Here is an 18,052-nt window from a genome sequence, read left to right as displayed (position 1 = left end):
AAATGGGAGGAGGGAAAAATTAGAAGTAAACAGTTTTGGGGAGGGACAAGGTCAAAAGAGAGAATAAAATAAATGGGGGGCAGGATAGGATGGAGGGAAATATAGGTAGTCTTACACAACATGACTATTATGGAAGTCATTTGCAACACTGTACATATATAGCCTATAATGAATTACTTGCCTTTTCAATGGGGATGGGTAGGGAGGGAGGAAGGAAGAGAAATTGGAACTCTAAGCTTTAGGATCAAATGTTGAGAATTGTTTTTGCATACAACTGGGAAATAAGAAATACAGGTAATGGGATATAGAAATTTATCTTGCCCTACAGGACAAGAGAGAAGATGGGAATAAGAGAAGGGAGGCGTGTTAGAAGGGAGGGCAGATTGGTGGAAGGGGTAATCAGAATGCAAGGCATTTTGGGTAGGGGGAGGAGAGGCATGGGGAAAAATTTGGAACTCAAAATTTTGTGGAAATGAATGTTGAAAACTTAAAATAAATAAATAAAATTAAAATTCAAAATTTTTTTTAAAAATGCAATGAAAGTTGACTACCCTGTCCCTCTTACCTATTCCACTTCTTTTGAATAAGACACACACTCTCAGAGTCATATTTCAGTTATGGTTCTCATCCCACCAAGTCACAGTTATATTTATGAAGTTAAATGTATCTTCTTGAATTTGGATGTTTATTTTACTTTACGGGTTACTCAAATGAGCAATCTCATTATTCTTAAATTTTCTAATTCCTAAATTCTAAATTCCTAATTCTAAATTCCTAAAATTTCTTGTAGCCCTTTGCTTGGATTCACTTTCATACTTTGATTATTCCATGTTGTGTCATAAGATTTTAGATAGATATTTGTGTACATGTGTTAGTCCCTTGATTAGACTTGTTGCTATTTGGGGGTAAAGTCTGTGTCATTTCTCATATTTGTATCCCCAGAATCTAACACAATGCCTTGTGCTTTTTTAGTGGGGTTGGGGGTAGGTGGGATAGTGGGCATGGAGGTTCATTTAGACATACGTCTTGGGGAATTTGTGGAGGAATAGCATCCTCCATCCATGAAAATTAGCAATTGTTCAACTTAAAGACTTAGAAAGTTGTCTGGGAAACTAAGTTACTTACTACTATGTCTCAGAGGCTGTATTCGAAACATAGTTTTCCTGATCCCAAGGTCTCCTTTCACTATACTCCATTGCTTCTTACATTGTACATAGAATTTACTTAATAAATGTTTGTTACTATATCCAAAGGGCTACCAAAATATGTATACCCTTTTTGACCTAGCAATATCACTTCTAGGACTGTATGCCAAAGAGATCATAAAAATGGAAAAGGGTCCCACATGTACAAAAATATTGATAGCACCTCTCTTTGTGGTGGTCAAGAACTGGAAATTGAGGGAAAGCCCATCAATTGGGGAATGACAGAACAAGTTCTGGTATGTGAATGTAATGGAATATTATTGTGCTATAAGTAATGATGAATAGAAAGACTTCAGAGAGGCCTGGAAGGACTTATATGCACTGATGCTGAGTGAAAGGAGCAGAACCAGGAGAACTTTGTACACAGCAAAAACCACAGTGTGTGAGGAATTTTTCTGGTAGATTTAGTACTTCACAGCAATGTAAGGACCTAAAAAATTCCCAATGAACTCTTGAGGTAAAATGCCTTCCACATTCAGAGAAGGAACTATGGATCTGGATTGCAGAATGAAGCAGATCATTTCCTCTTCTGTTATATTTTGTTTTGTTTTCATGGTTTCTCCCATTCATTTTAATTCTTCTATGCAACATGACTAAGGTGAAAATGTATTTAATAAGAATGTATGGGTACAACCTATATACGACTGCATGCCATCTTGGGGAGGGAAGAGGGAGGGAGAGGGGAATGGAGGGGTAGGTAAGGGGAAAAATCTAAGATATATGGAAGTGATTGCAGAAAACTGAAAACAAAAAAATTCATTAATAAAAAATAAATGTTTGTTGATTTGAAAAAAAGAATAGATTTGGAACCATTCACTGATGATCAGCTGAAAGAAGAGAACAAGAGAGATGAGAGACAAACAGCTGCCTTCTTCCTGTTCTTCTGAGTTTGCACAATTGTTTACAGAGGTCACCACCATGATCCTGGCAGTGGGGACCTATTGGTCTCACGTATCCTTCTTGATTTCCCCTATGACCTTCCTCTCAGTGTGGACTTAGATGTTAGGCACCTGGTTCACTCTGCTCTACACTAAAATGTCTCTTTTATATTGGTCACTCATTAAGGCCATTCAGCACCTCAGCACTCATATTTCTTAGCTAAAAGATTTCAGGAAGGAATATATACAGAGAATTTAGGCATCAGGTGAATCCTGTCATTTTCATTCTCTATGCCCACTTCTCCAACCCTTAGGACTGTGCCAACACCTCTTTTCTGGACTCATTTCTCCCCTTTCAGGCCCTTCTTGGAACTTCACTACTTCCTGGGAACATTTGTTCTTCTTGTCCTATCTCTGACTCCCTGGACAATTGGAATAGGGCTGCTGGTATCTTTTTTCCAGCATGGATCCCTTTGGTAATCTGATGAAACCTATACACTCTTCAGAATATTATCAAGTAATTCGAGGAAATGCTAAATATCAGTTAGAGGTTAGTAAAAATAAAGATGTGTTTTTTCCCACCCAAGTTCATGGACTCCTTCAGGTTAAGTACTCCTGCTCCGTTACATTGTATCTCTTATTCTCTTTGTGGCCTTGGGTAAGTCACACAATGCTTTGGTCCTCTGTTTTCTCAGATGTAAAATGAGGGAGTTGGACTACATGGACTTTGAAGTATTTTCAAGCTTTAATTCTATTATCTTATGGACATATGAATGAACCAACTATGTGTTCGTCAGAAACCTTTGACCTTGTGTGCCAGGAAGAGGGCATTTCCTGTGCCAGCTCCCGAACACTTGGAAGACAATCCTCCTCATGCCCAACATCACCCCATCCTTTGCCCTCACATGTACTCTGACCCTCTTTTATCTATTCTCACTTTATTTGCCTCTATCCTCCTTTCATTCCTGCCCATATCTGTCTCCTCCTCTAGTTAACTCTATAAAGGATCTGTCACTGTCTAGTCAAACACACCATATCACAGCCCTGTTAGTCAGGTAAGTGAGGGATTTGGGTTGGAGGAATCACTCCAGATCACTTAGTCCACTCTTTATGCTGGGGGTGGGAATGAGCCATGCTAGCCTCAGAGAGGAAGCTACTATGGGAGTGTGTCAGCAAAGCTATCCTAGAATAATTATGCCAGAATGAGCCACAGAGTGTCCACATTTCTTTAGGTACTGGGAAGGAGAGGATGGGTACATGAGAGATTTGGAATCAATTCTGAAAGCAAGGAGATGAGAGATTGGAAAGATCTTTGCTCTTCCCAACTGTGAATCTCCTTCCTCTGGTCCCATCTCTGCGTTAGGGATGTCCTGTACCTCAGTCATATGCTCTGTTCCTTCAGACTCAGAGACAGTGCTACCCTGGATGATGCCCCCAAGTCTCTTAGGCGTGCTCTCCACTTCTCTGCTGCTACTAAGCCTGCCACAATCAACCCATCAGTCAATGGATGAGAAGCTATTTAGTACTTACAAGGTGATGACCACTAAGGCACAAGGCACTGTGATGAGCACTGAGGCACAAAACACTGTGAGGAGCACTGAGGCACAAAGCACTGTGGCAAGCACAGAGGCACAAAATACTGTGCCGAGCGCTGAGGCACAAACCACTGTGACGAATGCTGAGGCACAAAGCACCGTGACGAGCACTGAGGCACAAAACACTGTGACGAGCACTGAGGCACAAAACAACATGGTAAGGAGCACTGAGGCACAAACCACTGTGACGAGCACTGAGGCACAAAACAACATGGTAAGGAGCACTGAGGCACAAACCACTGTGATGAGCACTGAGGCACAAAGCACTGTGAGGAGCACTGAGGCACAAAACAACACGATGAAGAGCACTGAGGCACAAACCACTGTGACGAGCACTGAGGCACAAAACAACATGGTAAGGAGCACTGAGGCACAAACCACTGTGACGAGCACTGAGGCACAAAGCACTGTGAGGAGCACTGCGGCACAAAACAACACGGTGAAGAGCACTGAGGCACAAACCACTGTGACGAGCACTGAGGCACAAAGCACCGTGACGAGCACTGAGGCACAAAACACTGTGACGAGCACTGAGGCACAAAACAACATGGTAAGGAGCACTGAGGCACAAACCACTGTGACGAGCACTGAGGCACAAAACAACATGGTAAGGAGCATTGAGGCACAAACCACTGTGAGGAGCACTGAGGCACAAAGCACTGTGAGGAGCACTGAGGCACAAAGCACCGTGACGAGCACTGAGGCACAAAGCACCGTGACGAGCACTGAGGCACAAAGCACTGTGACAAGCACTGAAGCAACAGGTGAGTCCCTCCCTCCAGGGTCTCCTCATTGTCTTCAGCACTATGTTTTAGGACAGCTCTCAGAATGGTAAGAGATAGCTAGAGGGAAAAGGAAAGGGGGGCAAATGTTGGGGCTATGTTGGATCCAAGAAGAAGGAAAGGAGAGATTGAGTTTAGGTTTTCTGAGGGCTGGAGCCCCAAGTTGGCATTATCCAATCCCTTCCCAAACTTCCCCTAGTTGAGGATGTCTCTTCTGTTGCTGTCCCTTTGAGGACTGCCTGCCCTGAAGGCTCCAAAATCTACGGCTCCTACTGCTATGGCTTGTTCCATATACCTGAAACTTGGTATGCTGCAGAGGTTGGTTGGCAAAAGGGATCTCCAAGGGAGGGTGAGGACATCTATCTCTTATCTCTGTGTCCCTTGGGATTCAATCATGGGGTCAGAATGAGTAGCTCCCTACCTCTTCTGTTTGGTGGCAGCTTGCCCTCCCACAGCACCCCAGACCATGAATCCTACAATTTTCCTGACCTTAGCCCCACTCATCCAGTCTCCCCAAAGCTCCCCAGGGATGGCTTCTATCCTCCTTCCTCCTCTCCACTACCAATAGCTAAAGCATTTTCTTCTCCCTTATAGCTGAAGTGTCAGGATTTGCCCTTGGGCCACCTGGCATCCCTGACAAATGAGGCTGAAGCTTCCTTTGTGGCCGCCATGATTGCTGAGAATGGGGGCAGCTGGGTCCCCATCTGGATAGGCCTCCACAACCCATTAAAGGTTGGACCACTGTCTTCTTTCTCCTCTGTCTGCAGAAGGGTGTAGATAAGGAGCAGGGGGAAGAAGTTTCTGTTCCTTGCATTCCTAACTCAGAACCTGTCTCCCTCTCCCATTTGAGCTCTGGGACTGTAGGTGAAAAGAATCAGATTTAAGATTGGGAGTATGCCCATCAGAGAAAGGGAAGGGAGGGAACGAGTATTTTTGAGCATCTACTATGTGCCAGACACTGTACTAAGAACTTTACAAATATAGTCTCCTGTGATCCTCACAATAACGCTGGAAGGTATATTATTATGCCTATTTCATATGCAAGAAAACTGAGGTAGACAGGTTAAATGGCATACCCAGGGTTTCTTACCCGGGAGGTATCTGTGGCTGAATTTGAGCTCAGGTCTTCCTGATTCTTAGATCTCCTAGGGCCTCTGACTTGCATGGCAGTCCCTAGACAGTCAGTCTATTTGTCCATATTACCAACATGTTTCCACACATACAAGTCATCCAGACTTCTCCAATTCTTTTCCGCCAATACTGATTTAATGGGCAATTACTATGGGCCAAATCCTTCTGTTTATTTGCTTGTCTGTTTCAGGAGAAAGGAGAAGCAAAAGCCTACAGCTTCCATACTTGTGGAGAATAAAGTCTCAGTCATGAAATCTTTGACTTAGAGAAAAGTACAAGACAATCTGATACCTCCAGGGATCCCTGGGAGGGAGGAGGCAGGATCAAGGCTTGTGCTCTGGACTGGCAGAGTAGGGCTGATGGAGTGAAGTGTGTGCCTGTGTGTTTGTGTGTGTGTGAATAAAATCACTGCCCTTTTCCCATAGAACCACCGTTGGCGCTGGAGTAGCAAGGCTCTGCTCACCTACCAAGCCTGGGATAGAAATGCTCCAAGTTTCAACTCTGGCTTCTGTGTTAATCTGACACAGGGTTCAGGTAAGGAGGAGAGAGAGAGAGAGAGAGAGAGAGAGAGAGAGAGAGAGAGAGAGAGAGAGAGAGAGAGAGAGAGAGAGAGAGAGAGAGAGAGAGATCTTTTCACCCCAAATCAAATGCAATCTAATATCTGCATCTTTCTACCCCCATCCTCCAAATTTTCTAAGCACATGATTCCTAATAGGATTATCTTTTTGTTTCCTTGTCTCCTCTCCTCTCCTTTCCTCATCTCCTCTCCTCATCTCTTCTATTCTCTTCTTCTGGCTACAAACCTGTTTTGTGGTTGTGGGTTTGTAGGGTATTGGGGGTAGGGAGTAAGGCATAGCATGGATTCCAAGGAAGGATATTGAGATAATCGTAAAGTGGAACCTCAAATGCAAGCTGTCCTCTGGCCAGTCTGACCCACTGCATCTCTTTCTAGGATTCCTTAGATGGAATAATGCTGCATGTAAGGACAAATTTTCCTATATCTGCAAGTTCATAGCTGAGAAATGGTAAGACAGAAGAAGTCAAGATTCTACCACCTCAGAGCCAATCATAGTCCCTGAGGACCCTCTCTACAGACCCAGAGAATCTTTTCCCCACCCTCCTCCCAACTCTCTTCCCTGTCCCGTCCTCTCCCTACTTCTCTCCTTACTTATGGTTACCTGTGAGCTTCTTGGTCCAGAGTCCTGCAAAATCAGAATAAATCTTGGTTTTACTCCCAAACTTTGGTCTCTAGCCAATTAATCAACAAACATTTATTAAGTCGTAATGAGAACTAGGTGGTACAGTGGATAGTGTTGAGCCTATAGTCAGCAAGATCTGAGTTCAAATATGACCTCAGACATTTACTAGCTGTGTGACTCTGGGCAAATCGCTTTATCCTGTTTCCCTCAATTTCTTCATTTGTAAAATGAGCTGGAGAAGGAAATAAGCCAGTCCAGTACCTTTGACAGGAAAATCCCCTATTGAGATCACAGAGTCAGACATGACTGAAAAACAACAACAAAAGTGTCTATTATGTGCCAGAAACTGTGATAAGCACTGGAGTGTTTTGAATTCTGGCTCCTCAGATATGGAGGATGGAAGGTTCATGAATTTGGAGAGAGGCACCACGTGAGTCCTTGGGCTCTCTTCCCATCTCTGAGTCTCCTTTCAGACCTCTGTTCAAATCACTCAGTTCATTTCACTGAGCACTTGTGCACAAGAGACGCCAGACTTCTCTTCTCAAGCTAGCTACTCCTCCCCTGCTCTCAGCAGAGAACCTCATATCAGATTTTTGTATTGAATTCTCTGTGACCTGTCATTTCACTCCACTAGAATATAAGTTCCATCCAGGCAAGGACTGTTTTCAGTTTTGTCTCCATGTCACCAGTCCTTGACATAGTGCTCGGAATGGAGCATTTAATCAAAGCTTCTTGAATATAATTGAAGACCAGAGGTTGTTTCCAGGGGCTCAAAGTTGAATTTCCAATGTCCCAGTGGTCCAGTACTAGAACAACTTTTAAACTCCTCAAGACCTAGAGAATTTCAGGGAGATTCTGGAACTGGCTCTTCAGAGCTGATTGTTAAATTTTCAGTGTGATCATTTTTACCTCAGAAATTAGCTAACACTACAAATCAGGCTTTGATTTGTTATTTTGTTAATAATGAAGATTAAACTTCAAAGTGTTTTATGCATATATTTTTACCCCCTGGAAAGTTGATTTTTAAACATTTACCAGCAATTGCCTGGTTTTCATCATTTTCTTTCCGGGAACTCCTCCATTTCCAGTCCATAAATGAAACAAAAAAGCTTTATAAGTTCCTAGTAGACTCCAAATAGAATTAAATTTCCAAATTAGCACCTGTCCTGAGGCTGGGAAAAGCAGTGAGAAAAACAACATGTAGTCAAGGAAAATTGTCTGCCTTGGGGAGTGGCTAGATCCAGAGACTGTACGGAATCTATGGTGCATGTAACTGAGTAATATTTCTACTTTTATTACCATTTATCTAATTCCATAATACGCGTCTATAAAGTATGTCCTTGACATAGCATCAATAAATATCCTTCAGTGAGGTTTGGAGGCACTCAGCTAGTGATAAAACCATTGGAGGAAGTCAGTCAGTGGGGCCTGTGAGCTTTTAATTGAATTTCAGAAGGGAAGACAGTAAGCATTTTTTGTTTTTTAATAATATTTTATTTCCTTCAAATACATGTAAACACAATTTTTTATTTTTATTTTTTTGGTTTTTGCAGGATTCTTTATTTAATTTATTTCTTTTCAGTTTTCTACAATCACTTCCATAGGTCTTAGATTTTCTCCCCCTGCTTCACTCCTCCCTCCCCAAGATGGCATGCAATCTTATATTGGTTCTACACATACATTCTTATTAAATACATTTTCACCTTAGTCATGTTGCACAGAAGAGTTAAAATGAATGGGAGAAACCATGAGAAAAACCAAACCAAAGCAAAACATAACACAAGAGAAAATATTCTGCTTCATTCTTCATTTCAATTCCATAGTTCTTTCTCTGGATGTGGAAGGAATTTTGCCTCAAGAATTCATTGGGAATTTTTTAGGTCCTTTCATTGCTGTGAAGTACTAAGTCTACCAGAAAAATTCCTTACACACCATGGTCTTTGCTGTGTACAAAGTTCTCCTGATTCTGTTCCTTTCACTCAGCATCAGTTCATATAGGTCCTTCCAGGCCTCTCTGAAGTCTTCCTGTTCACCATTTCTTAGAGCACAATAGTATTCCATCCATTACTTTCATATAGAGGCAGTTAGGTAGTGCAGTGGATAGAGCACCAGTGAAGGAGTCAGGAGGACCTGAGTTCAAATCTCACCTCAGACACTTGATGTTCACTAGCTGTGTGACCTTGGGCAAGTCACTTAACCCCAATGGCCTCATCCTGGGTCATCTTCAGTCATCCTGATGAATATCTGGTCACTGGATTCAGATGGCTCTGTAGGAGAAGTGAGGATGGTGACCTGTACAGCCCTCCCTCACTCAAAACAAAGTCAAGTGCAAGTCATGTCATTATTTCTCTGATGGCATGGTCTTCTTCAGCATTGAAGGACAAACACACACACCTTCATATACCACAACCTCTTCAGCCATTCCCCAACTGATGGGCATTGCCTTGGTTTCCAGTTCTTGGCCACCAAAAAGAGGTTCTATAAAAATTTTTGTACATGTGGGACCCTTTCCCATTTTTACAATCTCTTCTAGAAGTGTTATTTGGTCAAAGGGTATGCACATTTTTAAAAAAAATTTCTTTTTCTTTTCTTTTTTTCCTTCTTTTACTTATTTATTTTTTATTAAATTATTTTGTTTGTTTTGAGTGTTCTATAATCACTTCCATATATCTTAGATTTTTCCCCTCCTTCTCCCTCTTTCCTCCTCCCTCCCCACTTCTTCCCTGAGAAGGCATACAATCTTCTATAGGTTCTACACATACATTCCTATTAAATACATTTTAACCTTAGTCATGTTGCATAGAAGAATTAAAATGAATAGGAGAAACCATAAAACAAAACAAAACAAAGCATAATACAAAACAATGCATAATTGGATTCTGCGATCCAATTCCATAGTTCTTTCTCTGGATGTGGAAAGTGTTTTGCCTCAAAAGTTCATTGGGAATGTTTGAAGTCCTTGCATTGCAATGAAGTACTAAGTCTACCAGAAAAATTCCTCACACACTGTGGTTATTGCTGTGTACAAAGTTCTCCTAGTTCTGCTCCTTTCACTCAGCATCAGTTCACATAAATCTTTCCGGGCCTCTCTGAAGTCTTCCTGTTCATCATTTCTTATAGTACAATAATATTCCATTACATTCATATATCACAACGTGTTCAGCCATTCCTCATTTGATGGGCATTCCCTTGATTTCCAGTTTTTGACCACCACAAAGAGAGCTGCTATAAATATTTTTGCACATGTGGTACCCTTTCCCAATTCTATGATCTCTTTGGGATACAATCCTAGAACTGATATTGCTGGGTCAACGGATGTGCACATTTTCATAGCCCTTTGGGCATAGTTCCAAATTGCTCACCAGAATGGTTGGATCACCTCATAGTTCCACTAACAGTGAATTAGTGTTACAAATCTCTCACATCTTCTCCAACATTTATCATCTTCCTGTTTTGTCATGTTAGCAGATCTGATAGGTGTGATGTGGTACTTTAGAGCTGTTTTTATTTGCATCTCTCTAATCGATAAGACTAGAGAAAGTTTTAATTTCTTTCTCTGAAAACGGCCTGTTCATATCATTTGACCATTTATCAACTGGGGAATGACTTGTATTCTTGTATATTTGACTCAGTTCTCTATATATTTTAGAAATGAGGCCTTTATCATAAACATTATTTCAAAAATTTTTCCTGAAATTTCTGCTTCCATTCTAATCTTGGTTGCATTGGGTTTGTTCATGCAAAAACTTTTCAATTTAATGAAATCAAAATTATCCATTTTTTACTTCATAATGTTTTCTATCTCTTGTTTGGTAAAAAAATTTCTTTATTCTCCATAAATTTCACAAATACACTTTTCCTTGCTCCCCTAATTTGCTTATAGTATTAATCTTTATACCTAGATCATGTATCCATTTGGATCTTTTTCTTGTGTATGGTGTAAGGAATTGGTCTATGCCCAGTTTCCGTCACACTGTTATCCAGTTTTACCAACAGGTTTGTCAGTGAGTTCTTATCCCAGAAGCAGGAGTCCTTGGGTTTATCAAACAGTAGATTGCTATATTCATTGACTACTGTGTCTTGAGTACTTAACCTATTCCACTGATCTAAACCTTTACTTCTTAATCAGTACCAAGTGATTTTGACGATTGCTGCTTTATAATACAATTTGAGATCTACAAGGGCTAGGCCATGTGCCCTAGTGTTTCCTTTCATTAATTCCCTTGATATTTTGGACTTTCTGCTCTTCAAGGTGAATTTTGATATTTTCTCTAATTCTAGAAAATAATTATCTGGTTGTTTGATTGATATGGCACTGAATAAGTAACTTAATTTAGAATTGTCATTTCTATTATATTAGCTTGGCTCACACATGAGCAACTGATGTTTTTCCACTTACTTAGTTCTGACTTTATTTGTGCAAAAAGTGTTTTGCAATTATGTTCATATATTTCCTGGGTTTGTTTTGGCTGATAGACTCTCAGATATTTTATAGTGTCTGCCATAACTTTAAATGGGATTTCTCTTTCTATCTCTTGCTCTTGGGCTTTGTTAGTAATTTTTAGAAATGCAGATGATTTCTGTGAGTTTATTTTGTAACCTGCAACTTTGCAAAAGTTGTTTTTTATTTCAAGTAGTTTTTTTACTTGAAAGCATACTCTAAGTATATCATCATATCATCTGCAAAGAATGATAACTTAGTTTCTTCTTTGTATATTGTAATTCCTTCAATTTCTTTTTATTCTCTTATTGCCAAAGCTAACATTTCTAGTATCATATTGAATAACACTGGTGATAATGGACATCCTTGTTTCACCCCTGATCTTATTGGAAATGCATCTAACTTCTCCCTATTATGTATAATGTTTGTTGATGGTTTTAGGAAGACAGTTTATTATTTTATGGAAGGCTCCATTTCTTCCAGCGCTCTCCAGTGTTGTCAATACGAATGGGTGTTGTATTTTGTCTAAAGCTTTTTCTGCATCTCTTGAGATAATCGTGTGGTTTCTGTTAGTTTTGTTGTTGACATGATCAATAATGCTGACAGTTTTCCTAATATTGAACCAGCCCTGCATTCCTGGTATAAATCCTACCTGATCATGATGTATTATTCACATGATAAATTGCTATATTCTTTGTGCTAACATCTTATTTAAGATTTTTGAATCAATATTCATTAGAGAAATTGGTCTATAATTTTCTTTCTCTGTTTTGGCTCTTCCTGATTTAGGTATCAGAACCATATTTGTATCATAAAAAGAATTTGGTAGAACTCCATCTATTTTCCCAAATAGTCTATATAGTATTGGAATTAACTGTTCTTTAAATATTTGATAGAATTCACTTGTAAATCCATTTGACCCACGAGATTTTTTTCTAGGAAGTTCACTGATGACTTATTAAATTTCTTTTGCTGAGATGGGATTATTTAAGTATTCAACTTCTGTTAATTTGGGCAGTTTATATTTTTTAAATATTCATCCATCTCACCTAGATTGTCAAATTTATGGGCATATATTTGGGCAAAGTAATTTCTAATTATTGTTTTAATTTCCTCCTCATTGGAAGTGAGTTCATCCTTTTCATTTTGATATTGGTAATTTGGTTTTCTTCTTTTTTTTTGAATCAAATTTACCAAAGGTTTATCAATTTTATTGTTTTCTTTCAAAAAACCAACTTTAGTTTTATTTATTAGTTCAATAGTTTTCTTAATTTCAATTTTATTAATCTGTCCTTTGTTTCCAGTATTTCTAATTTGATATTTATTTGGGGATTTTTGACTTTTTCTTGTTCTAGCTTTTTCAGCTACATGCCCAATTCATTGATCTCCCCTTTCTCTATTTTATTCATGTAGGCATTCAATGATAGAAAACTTCCCCTAAGAACTGCATTCGCAACATCCCTTAAGTTTTGGTAGGTTGTCTCATTATTGTCATTCTCTTGAATGAAGTTGTTGATTGTTTCTATGATTTGTTGTTTAACTCACTCATTCTTTAGGATTAGATTATTTAGTTTCCAATTAAGTTTTGGTCTATCTTTCCATGGCCTTTGATTACATATACTTTATTTGCATTATGATTTGAGAAGAATGCATTGAATATCTCTGTCTTTCTGCACCGGATTGCGATGGTTCCATATCCTAGTACAAGGTCATTTTTTGTATATGTGCCATGTGTGTCTGAGTAAAAGGTATATTCCTTTCTATCCCCATTCAATTTTCTTCAGATATCTACCATATCTGCCTTAGCCAGAGTTTTATTCACCTTCTTAATTTCTTTCATGTTTATTTTGAGGTTAGATTTATCAAGGTCAGAGAGGGGGAGTTTGAGATTCCCCACTAATATAGTTTTTCTGTCCGTTTCTTCCTGTAACTCCCTTAACTTCTCCTCTAAGAATCTGGATGCTATACCACTTGGTGCATATATGTTTTGTAATGATATTGCTTCATTATCTATGGTGCCTTTTAGCAGGATATCATTTCCTTCCTTATCTCTTGATTAGATCTATTTCTGCTTTTGCTATGTCTGAGATTAGGATTGCTACAACTGCTTTATTTACAACAGCTGAAGCATAACATATTCTACTCCGACCTTATGTTTCTTGTAAGCAACATATTGTTGGATTATGGTTTTTAATCCATTCTGCTATCTGCCTCTGTTTTATAGGAGAGTTCATCTCATTCACATTAGCAGTTATGCTTACTATCTGTGTCTTTCCCTCCATCCAATTTCCCCCCATTTATGCTTTTAGTTCTCCTTTCTCCCCTCCCCTCCACAACTGAGTTTTAATTTTTGGTGGCCACCTCCCTCAGTCTTCTCTCCCTTCTATCAGCCCCCTTCCCTTTTCCTTTACTACTTCTTTCTTCCCTTTTATCCTCCCCTCCCTTTTCTTTCCCCTTTCCCCTGCTATTGCCTATAGAGCTAGTTAGATGTCTATGCTTAACTGAATTTGTTGTTCCCTCCTTGAACCACATCAAATGAGAGTAAATCACAAACAGTGCTCATCTCCCTCAGTTCTTTCCTTCTACTTTAATATGTTTTAGTGCCTCTTACTGTGATGTAATTTACCTTTTTCTGCCTCCTTTTCACATCTTCTGTGAAATTCCTTCACACCCTTAAATCACATTTTTATCATCATGTCATTTAATTTATATCCACTTCTTCTATCTATGTATATCCCTTTTAAATACCACAATAAATATAAAATATGTATAATATGTATATTATATGTATATGTATATTATATATAATATATATATAATAAATATACAATTATCAAGATTAAGTATCATTTTCCCTTATAGGCATGTTTGCCCATTTTTAATAACAAGTTGTTTTTTTCCATTTATTCTTTTATACCTCTTTTGAGACATGTTTGAAGATCAAATTTTCTATTGAGCTCAGGCCTTTTCAACAGAAAAGTCTGAAAATCGCTTATTTCATTAATGTCCATCTCTTTGCCTGAAATATGCTCAATCTTGCTGAATAATTGATCCTGGGTTGTAGTCTCAGTTCCTTTGCCTTATGGAACATCATATTCCAATCCCTCCAGTCTTTTAATGTAGAAGATGCAAGGTGCTATGTGATCCTGACTGTAGTCCTTCAACATTTGAATTATTTCTTTCTGGCTGCTTGAAGTCTTTTCTCCTTTGCTCAATAGTTCTGGAATTTGGCAACGATATTCCTTGGTGTTTTCAGTTTGGGATCTCTTTCAGGAGGTGATGGTTGGATTATTTCGATGACTATTTTGCCCTCTGAGTCTAGGATCTCTGGGCAGTTTTTTTTGATGATTTCTTGAATGATATTGTCCAGGCTCCTTTTCTCATCACGACTTTTTGGTAGACCAATAATTCTCAAATTTTTATCTCCTGGATCTATTTTCCAGGTTACTTGTTTTTCCAAAGGGATGTTTTACATTTTCTTCTATTTTTTCGTTCTTTAGATTCTGATTGACTGATTCTTGATGTCTTATAGAGTTGTTAGCTTCTATTTGCCCAATTCTAATTTTTAATAGATTTCTTGGAAATCTATTTTTCTTCACCTTCTTCAGTTTTCTTCAGTTAACTTTTGCATATCCTTTTCCATTTTCCCAATTGTTTCTTTTAAGGAGTTATTTTCTCCAGTTAGGTTTTGTGCTTTCTTTTCCATTTGTCCAATTTTCCTTTTTAAGGAGCTGTTCTCTTCAGTGAATTCTTTTTTCATATTTTAAAAATCATTGGCCAGTCTTTTCTTCTGTCTCTCTAAATTGACTTTTAAAATCCTTCTTGAGCTCTTCCAAAATGCTCTTTGGACTTCAGACCAGCTCATATTTCCTTCTGAAGTTTCAGATGGGAGTACAGTCTCAATACTGACCTCTTCTGTATTTGTGGTTTGGTCCTTGTCCCCACAGTAAGATTCTATGGTCTTTCTTTTCTAATTTGCTTCCTGATCACAATGATTTCCTTTTTCCTGGCTTTTAAATGGATCTCTGCTTCTAGAGCACAGGGGGCTCTGTCCCATGGTTCTTGTGCTTGGAACTTGAGGCTTTGTGTGTTGTGGCCTCTGATTCTTTCAGCTAGAAGATAGAATGCTGCAGCATACCTGCAGCTAGATTGCTGAGCTGACTGGTGTGCCAAAGCAGAGGCCAAGTAAAGTCTTTCTGAGTTTCCCCAGAGTTGTCCTGGAGCTCAATCTGTGAAGTGTGGGGGAGAGGTGGTCTGGCTGCAGTAGGTCTCCTCTCCTGAGCTAGAGCACAGGTAGGCTCAGTGGTTGGTGAACCTGTCTATGATAGTGCCTTCCCAATTCACCTGGCTATGCTGAGACATGCCTGGGGTCCTGGTGTTTGTGCTTACGGTCTCTATCCTCTTGGGGTTCCAGATCTCCTTCTGGTATATGGAGGTGGGGATGTTTGGAACAGCTTCGGTCCTACACTTCTCCCCTTCAGCCACAGCAAGAGGGACCCCACTTTGTGATTTTCCTAGCCTCATAGGCTAAGAGTCTGTTTACCCCTTCACCTAATCCCACTATTCCAGGATTTTTCCTGGGGAAATATTCTCTAGGTTTTTCAAGGTCAACAAGGGGAGAGGGAGAGCACTGATCCATCACTCTGCAGTCTTGGCTCCTGGAAGTTCAAGCAGATGATAGTGAACATTTACACAACATTATTATATGCCAAGCACTGTGTTAAGGACTTTTTACAAATATCACCTCATTTGAGTCTCACAACAGCCCTGTGAGGTAGGTACTATTATCATCCCCTTCTCACAGTTGGGGAAATTTAGGCAAACAGTAGTTAGGTGACTTGCTCAGGGTCACACAGCTAGTTAGTATCTGAGACTGGGTTAAAGCTCAGGGCTTCCTAATTACAAGTCCAGCACTCTATCCACTGTACTAACCAGCTGTCTCCCTTGGATATATTGGGTAACTTGTAGCAATTTCTAGACTAATGGGAGGGAAATGGAGCAAACCACAAAGGGAGAGATCAAAAGGTGATATAGTTGGCAGTTCACTGAAATCCATTGATTTATACATTCACTAAGTATTCATTGAGTGTTTGCTATGTGTTAGGCACTGGGCATATAAAAAAAATTCCTGTCATTCCCTACATTCTACTGAGGGAGAGTAACAATGTACAGAAAGGTAAATACATATACATACAGATTTCATATGTGTTTTTTTATACATTCACATACATCTTAATATAAAGCAGTTTCTGGGATGAGGAGAGGTATCTAGATGGGTTTCTTATGGGAGCTGGCAGTTGAGCTTGGATGAACACTGGGGACACTGAAATACAAAGGCAAGGAGGGAAAGCATTCTAGGCATGGGAAAGGGAGACCAGCCTATTCAAAGGCAGAATGGTGGGAGATAGAGGGTTGTATACAAGGAACATCCAAATGGACAGTATGACTAGAAATAATGACACACTTTGCATAAAGAATGATAATGTGCAACGAGCTCCAAAAGGTCAGCTAGAGCCTGGGTGATAAGGAAAAGTTTTCATTCATTCATTCATTCATTCATTCATTCAACCATTTCTTCATTCATTTGTTTATTTTTAGACTACCATTCATTTGTTTATTTTTAATATTCTTTTCTTTTTAAATTTTGAGTCCCAAGTTCTCTTCTCTCCCTCCCATCTCCTCCCCCCACCCACTGAGAAGGCAAGCCATAAGATATATCCATATTAGTTTTATTTCCAAGAAAGCAAGAAGAATAAAGAAAAATTTAAAATTATACTTCAATTTGCATTCAGAGTTCATCAGTTCTCTCTCTGGAGGAGGAAAGCAATTTTCATCATGGGTCCTTTGGAATTGAATTAGATCATTGTATTGATCGGACTAGCCAAGAACATTGCTGTTACTGTGCACAATGATTTGGTTCTTCCCACTTTATTTTGCATCAATTCCTATAAGTCTTATCACAGCTTTCTGAAATTTATCATTTATCATTTCCCTCAGTACATTAGTACTCCATCACAATAATATGCCACAACTTGTTCAAACATTCTCCAATTGATGGGCATCCCCAATTTTTGCCACCACAAAAAGTGCTGCTACAAATATTTTTGTGTACATAGGTTCCTTCCCTTTTTCCTTGATATGTATCTAGTAGTGGTATTGCTGGGTCAAAGAGTATGCACAGTCTTAAAGCCCTTTGGGCACAGTTCTATTATTACAACAAATTCTTGTCACACTCCACCCCATTCTCCACACAGTTGCCAAAGTTATTTCCTAAAGTGTAGGTCATACATTTCCCCTATGGAATAAACTCTAATGATTTCCTAGGGTCTCTAGCATCAAATTTTTTTTTCATTTCAAGCCCTTCTGACCCCAGGCCCAATCTCCCTTTCTCGCCTAATTGCACATCCAGTCTAACCTTTTTTACTCTTCCTTGAGGGCAATTCTTCACTTTCCACCTGTTTTCTTCCCTTGCCCTAATGGTCTTGTGTGTCCAGAAAGTGATGATGCCTTCTTAGAATCCTAGATTCTTAGAACCCTTCACTTCCTCCAAGACTCAGCTCCCATCACCTTCTTCATGAAGCTTTTCCTTATTCCTATCCCATTATGCTATGCTAACTTCCCCACCCCCATCACTTTGTATCTAACCTGTATGCACTGAAATAGGAATGCTATTTCCCAGATAGAATACAAGTCTCCTAAGGTTAAAGAATATTGTTGTATCCCCAGAAGTTAACATGATCTGGCAGCAGTAATAAAAATAGTAATGGTAATGATTCTAGAAATGAATAATTGTTTGCTTTTGTTTTAAAGAGCACATGTAA

The 18,052-nt window shown here is 39.3% G+C and overlaps 1 protein-coding gene across 1 annotated transcript; it reads left to right on the top strand.

The window, feature by feature from the left end:
• Positions 1-3,410: 3,410 nt before the first annotated feature.
• Positions 3,411-6,830, top strand: LOC140528741 (uncharacterized). Its single transcript, XM_072646849.1, has 5 exons — positions 3,411-4,442; positions 4,660-4,778; positions 5,055-5,192; positions 6,017-6,125; positions 6,544-6,830. The coding sequence occupies exons 1-5, from the start codon at positions 3,449-3,451 to the stop codon at positions 6,618-6,620; spliced, it is 1,437 nt and encodes a 478-aa protein (XP_072502950.1). The 5' UTR covers positions 3,411-3,448; the 3' UTR covers positions 6,621-6,830.
• The last annotated feature ends 11,222 nt before the right edge of the window (positions 6,831-18,052 follow it).

Source organism: Notamacropus eugenii, chromosome 1 (genome assembly GCF_028372415.1).
Source record: "Notamacropus eugenii isolate mMacEug1 chromosome 1, mMacEug1.pri_v2, whole genome shotgun sequence".
NCBI classification, from domain to species: Eukaryota; Metazoa; Chordata; class Mammalia; order Diprotodontia; family Macropodidae; genus Notamacropus; species Notamacropus eugenii.
The sequence above is the reverse complement of the archived record's forward strand: the minus strand, read 5'-3'. Positions and strand labels throughout refer to the sequence as shown.